Source organism: Lolium rigidum, chromosome 7 (assembly GCF_022539505.1).
Source record: "Lolium rigidum isolate FL_2022 chromosome 7, APGP_CSIRO_Lrig_0.1, whole genome shotgun sequence".
Lineage (NCBI taxonomy): Eukaryota > Viridiplantae > Streptophyta > Magnoliopsida > Poales > Poaceae > Lolium > Lolium rigidum.
In genome coordinates this window covers 68,678,126-68,683,554 of record NC_061514.1, presented here as the reverse complement: position 1 = coordinate 68,683,554, position 5,429 = coordinate 68,678,126, and the positions used below count along the sequence as shown (strand labels likewise).

The window sequence follows — 5,429 nt, the reverse complement described above, 5'->3', positions numbered from 1 at the left end:
TTGTTTAAATTTGGATGTATCTCAGACGTTTATTTATGGACAGAGGTAGTAGTATGATTCAGTCTGACGTGAATACATACATGGGTTTTTACAATTACAAGGTAAAATCTCTTTATATTTCTAGAAAACAAATCAAGGAAAAAAATACTGCATGAGCCGAAACCCACAGAAATTGGGCCTTTTGCATTGGCCCAAACGAAGCACCAATTCGCAACTCACAACTCACAGACCGTCAGGTGCATCTCAGGTGCGCCGTCTTCTCATTCCGAGCCGATCTTTCCCATGGCTGTCGCGTGTGCATCTCAGGTGCGCCGCCTTCTCCTGTCCAGGGCCGGAGCTCCGGCGAGATTCTTCCACCTCCAGCCGTACCAAAGTATCCTCCTCTCCGGAAACGTAGTGTTCTTTTCTCGTGGTTCGATTGGTGACTGAAGTTGTGTTCTTGTGCGCAGCCAAGGTCGGCGCGGTGGTTTTCCTGAATGGGGTAGGGAAGGGAGTGGATACGCACGCCGCGAAGGTTGAGGAGGCGGTCGGCGGCGACCTGCTCAAGACCCGCGAGCTACCACTCAAGAAGGCCGACGCCCCCTGGAAGAATGTGCCCCGTCGACGTTCCAAGCGTTCCTTTGTGAGTTCTTTGGATTAGAGTTTAGGAAATCGCTTGATTGGTAATTTGCTATGTTAGTTTCCTGGTTTTCGGGCATCTGGTGGTGTAGAGGTAATCTTTGATTAAGCTTTGTGCCGCTTGAATATATTCATTGGATTAGTTTGATACTGTTAGATTATTAAGTCATTTTTACATAGGGGGACTAGTGTATCTATATCTGCTTAGATATTTAGTGTAAAAACTAGGAACTTTGTTATGCCCTATCTATTTGCAATTTCAACTGATCCATCACAGCATTGGTTTCTAAAGGTCATAGGAAACTTATTACCACTTCCATTCCTGAGAAGATATGGCTCGTCTAAATGTGTTGCGAGACTGTTCGTGAATTTAACCGATGGAAAAAAATCTGTTAGTGGTAGCATCTCTTTCATCAACCCATGTCCAATTGAGCTATCCAATTACTCCCTCCGTTAAATAATTCTTGTTGAACTAAAACCACGAAAAAAATTATGGAACTGGGGGAGTAGGTACTAATTAATTATTAAGGATTTTCGATACACAATTAGCGGTGTCATTTCTGATACACTGAACTGGCCGAAGAAAATTGAGGAATAATAATATTAAGATAATTCTGTTCGAGACCTACCCATCCCTGCCGCTTGTGGCATTCGACTCGAGAGATAACCACTATGTTGGTAAGGTTACAAAATTGCTAATGAACTGCTGAAGTCAGTAAAACTATGATTCATGTATCTGTAAATACCTTCTGTCAATTGACTGATGGTGTCCAGACATGTGTGGATTGTTCATTTAGTTGATAATGATGTTTCCTACTCCCTCCGTTCACTAATATAGTAGTATGTTTTAGCTTTTTGTAGATTCATCTATTTTGATATGTATCTAGTCTAGCTTTAGTGTGTAGATTCACTCATTGTGGTATGTATTTAGTTCACTTTGAAATGTCTAAAACGTCTTATATTTGTGAACAGAGGGAGTAGTAACTAGCCACTCTTGGAAATTTTGTAGACAACATTTAACTTCTTACGTGTTACAAACATTGGTTACATGTTTCAAGTCCGAAGTAAGCTGTACGGTCAGTGACTTTAAATAACGGCAGATAACCAAACCCCTTTTTCTTTTGTCTCTCTCAAACCTCCTCCTCGTTTCTGGTCTCCTCCACAGATTACCGGGGCCTGACCGGAGCTTCTCCTGCCGGCGTTGCCGCGCAGCAAGGGTGAAGGGATGGTGCCGGCTCTAGAATTAGTTTTAATCTTTGTTTAGAGATTACCTACATGGAGTTTGAGGGTGGGATGGTGGATCTCAGTGACCAGATCCATCGCGTCGTGGGTCTCCTCTTCCTTGCTGCGTCCTGCTGGTGGCAGGCGACGGCGCAAGCGTGGATGACGGAGTCGCGCATCCCTCCGAATAAGGTACGCACCAGGAGTTTGGAGCTGGGGATCTTGGGCCAGTCCCTGCTATGCGTGGCCGCTATTCTCGTTGTGGTGGTACTCCCATGGAGGGAGACGAAAGTGGCAGCGTTGAAGGCTCCAGGCATCTCCTTCAGTAAGGCCCAACTTGGCAGATGGGGCTCGGAAGCGGGCGAAGCTTCGTGTTCTTCAAAGCGCCATGTTGGTGACAAGCGCTTCTTCGTGACCAAGTATTGTCTTGGAGTGATGATGCTGCAGAATCATGAGGAACACTCTCGGTGGCCCAAGTTTTGGCCGTCGACTATGAAGACCAGCAGGTGGTCAAACTCGAAGCCGCCGGTGATGGCTACGGCTTCTTTTACCTCCAGGTGGAGGCCCCTCTTCAAGCTTGCGGCAGCGTCTCTCGTCCTCGCGGCGGCAAGTGGTTTCCTCACTGTCTCCGATGAGGATGGATGCGGTTGGAGCTTGAGTTTCTCCGGCGAGTGCAAGTGACCTGATTGCGTTTTCCTATATTTTTCTAGGGTCTTTCTTGTAAAAGCTAGGGTCCATGTTATATTTTTCTTATAATTTCGAGTCCCTGTTGTAACTTGTACTTGCTCCGTTTAATATAGCATCCAGGTCCTTCCGGGCCTCTCCATGTTAAAAAAAAACCCGGTAGATATAACTACATATGTGCGCTGTTGAAATTAGTGAAGGTAGCCTGCATTTCAAGCTCACAATGAGTTCAGGCAGCTGGAGAATTCAATAGAAATATGTTTCTCTGTTCTTTTTTCATGTCATTAAGATAAAATATTTTTTAATGTTTGAAGTAAATAATCGAATTCCCTTATTTTTCTTTTTTACTGTGATGCAGAAAAAGGTGATTTCGAGTTTTGTTCACTGGAAGGCACCAGCAGAAACCAAGAGAGTGCAATGAAGCTATGATGTGTCCACTTTGGAAACAATCTGCTGTTATTTGCCCCCATGTCTGGAGCATTGATTTGTTGTGGTGCAACTTCAATACCAGAAGCTGAATAAAATGGTCTGACCATGATTTTTCTGGTTATTATCCCTCGGTCCCATCTTCTAGGCCTTTTGCTATTTACATGTCAACCACAAAACCTGCCAATAAAATAACCTCTTGATGGTTATTGTTACACTTATCGCCTTATGTTAATTCTTAGGTTGTGATTATAGTACAGTTGGATATAATTTTGCCTTGTTGGAGAAGCATATCATTAGGTTCACATGAATTGCTCTGGCATAATTAGTATATGTTATCCCAAGGAAACATACGGATCAAGTGATCAACAGCCCACAGATCATGTTGCTGGAAACATGACACCTATAGAACCTGACAAGATGATTGGTTGTATGAGAATGCTGTGCATATGAGTATTCTTCTTTCATAAGTATTTCATACCACAGCTCAGAACTGGACGGCATTCTAGCAGTGTGGATCTGCAAGACTAACGTATAGTGGCCTGATAATGGAGAGTACAGGTGGAATCACTCACCATATTTTCTCAAGCGAAAGAAATGAGGAAAATAAGGCAACTAGCATCACCCAGTGGTTTGCATCAGCCCAAATCCTCCATAATGATCCTGCACGAAGCATATCTGAAGCTCAACTGAAAGATAGTAACGGAGTACATTAAAAAGAGTTCTCTCTGTGGTCAACCCTCGGTTCATCTTGTAATATGAGCAATGAATTCCTCTAGGTCTTTGTGGGACGAGCCACCGTCGGCCACGGAGGCGCGGATGGACTCGCCAAGCTTCTCTGCACGCTTCCTCATTTGCAGTCCTTCCTTGGAGACCATGGCCTTCTCGATGACCTCCCGGATGGCCTCGGACGGTACCACTGCGCTGCGCTTCTCCAATGGCCGCACCAGAAGGCCGGCCTTGAGGTACTTGCAGATAAGCTCCGCGTCCCACGGCTGGTCGGAGTGCATCGGCCAGGCAAGGATGGGCTTACCGTAGCTGAGGCTCTCCATGGTGGAGTTCCAGCCGCAGTGGCTCATGAACGCCGCCGTGGCATCGTGCGCCAGGATCTCCAGCTGCGGCGCCCACCCGGTGATCACCACCCCGGTTCCCTCGGTTTGCGTGGTGAACTCGGACAGCATCGTGGCGTGCGGGCTCTCGGCCTCGGCGCCTTCCTCCTCGTGTACTACGTCGGTGACGCCGCGGTCGGCGTCTCGGAGCACCCAGATGAACCGCTGCTTGCTGTCACGCAGCGCCGCCGCGATCTCCGCGGCTTGCTCGGCCAGGAGCGAGGACGTGGTGCCGAACGACACGTACAACACCGACGCCGGCGGCTGCCTGTCGAGCCAGTCCAGGCACTCGTGCCGCGACTGCCCCGGCGTCCTCGCGCCCGCGTCGAGCAGTGGGTTCAGTGGCCCGACGGCGAAGATCCTCTGGCCGGTGTACTCCGGACTCTTGGCTTCCTCGTCAATGAACTCGCCCTCGAGGGCGCGGCAGGTGTTCAGGACCATGCCGCCGACGGCCGCTCCCTGGCAGTCGTCCCACGTCCTCGCGATGTACTCGATGAACTCCTCCGACATGCACACGTCGACGGGGTGGAAGACCATGTCATGGTCGTGCAGGAGCCGGTGCCCGGCGTCCTTGATCGCGACGTTGTACGACACGGCCACGCACTGCATGCAGAACGCCTCGCCGTTGGGCAGGCGCGCCGCCTCCGCCGCGGCGAAGGAGCTCAGGCGGTCGTACAGGACGACGACGCGGCGGTGGCGGGCGGAGACCCTCTCGAGGAGGCCGGCGAGCGGGGCACGCGCGTGGGCGACGAAGGCGTCCAGCAAGGGCATCAGGTGGGACGGGAAGGAGGTGGCGACGGTCGGGTCGGGCGGCGGGTGCTCGTACGCGGGCAGGTCGAGGTCGTGGAACCGGATGGCGCGGACGGCGCGCGGATCCCACCCGTGCACGCGCGCGCGAGCCTGCCGGACGTGCGGCGCCGGAGCGGCGTAGTGCACGGGCAGCCCGCACGACGCGAGACGCAGCGACAGGTGCAGGAGCGTGTTCAGGTGGCCCTGCGCGGGGAACGGCACCGCCACCACCGCGACGGACTCCATTGGGGATCGATCGAGTTCCGGTGGACACACACACTTCTCAGCTCTCACGAACGATTTGCGCTTCCTGTGCAGCTGAGCATGCCGAGCAAAGGCCCCAACTCATCATTTACCGTGGCCACTTGGCTTTTGATCGACCAGCGCAATTGACGATAGCCTAGTATTATGTGCGACTTGGAATATTCTAGCCGCGGCTTTTTGTTACTTGGTGGCTAGGTTTTTGTTTAATTACTAGTAGTAGTAGTACGGAAAACTTGAAACGAAGGCTTTGACCTTTATTTGGAAACACTTAGAATTAGAATTCGTATTTTAAAGTTTAGAAAAGTCTAAAATAAAATT

The 5,429-nt window shown here is 50.0% G+C and overlaps 2 protein-coding genes across 2 annotated transcripts; one reads left to right on the top strand and one right to left on the bottom strand.

Annotated features, from left to right (window-relative positions):
* Positions 1-276: 276 nt before the first annotated feature.
* On the top strand, positions 277-3,170 carry LOC124674701. Its single transcript, XM_047210750.1, has 3 exons — positions 277-373; positions 450-622; positions 2,882-3,170. Exons 1-3 carry the CDS (start codon positions 283-285, stop codon positions 2,942-2,944), a joined length of 327 nt encoding a protein of 108 aa, XP_047066706.1. The 5' UTR covers positions 277-282; the 3' UTR covers positions 2,945-3,170.
* A 523-nt stretch (positions 3,171-3,693) lies between these two features.
* On the bottom strand, positions 3,694-5,152 carry LOC124674700 (cis-zeatin O-glucosyltransferase 1-like). The gene has a single exon (XM_047210749.1). It carries the CDS (start codon positions 5,091-5,093, stop codon positions 3,696-3,698), a length of 1,398 nt encoding a protein of 465 aa, XP_047066705.1. The 5' UTR covers positions 5,094-5,152; the 3' UTR covers positions 3,694-3,695.
* Positions 5,153-5,429: the final 277 nt, after the last annotated feature.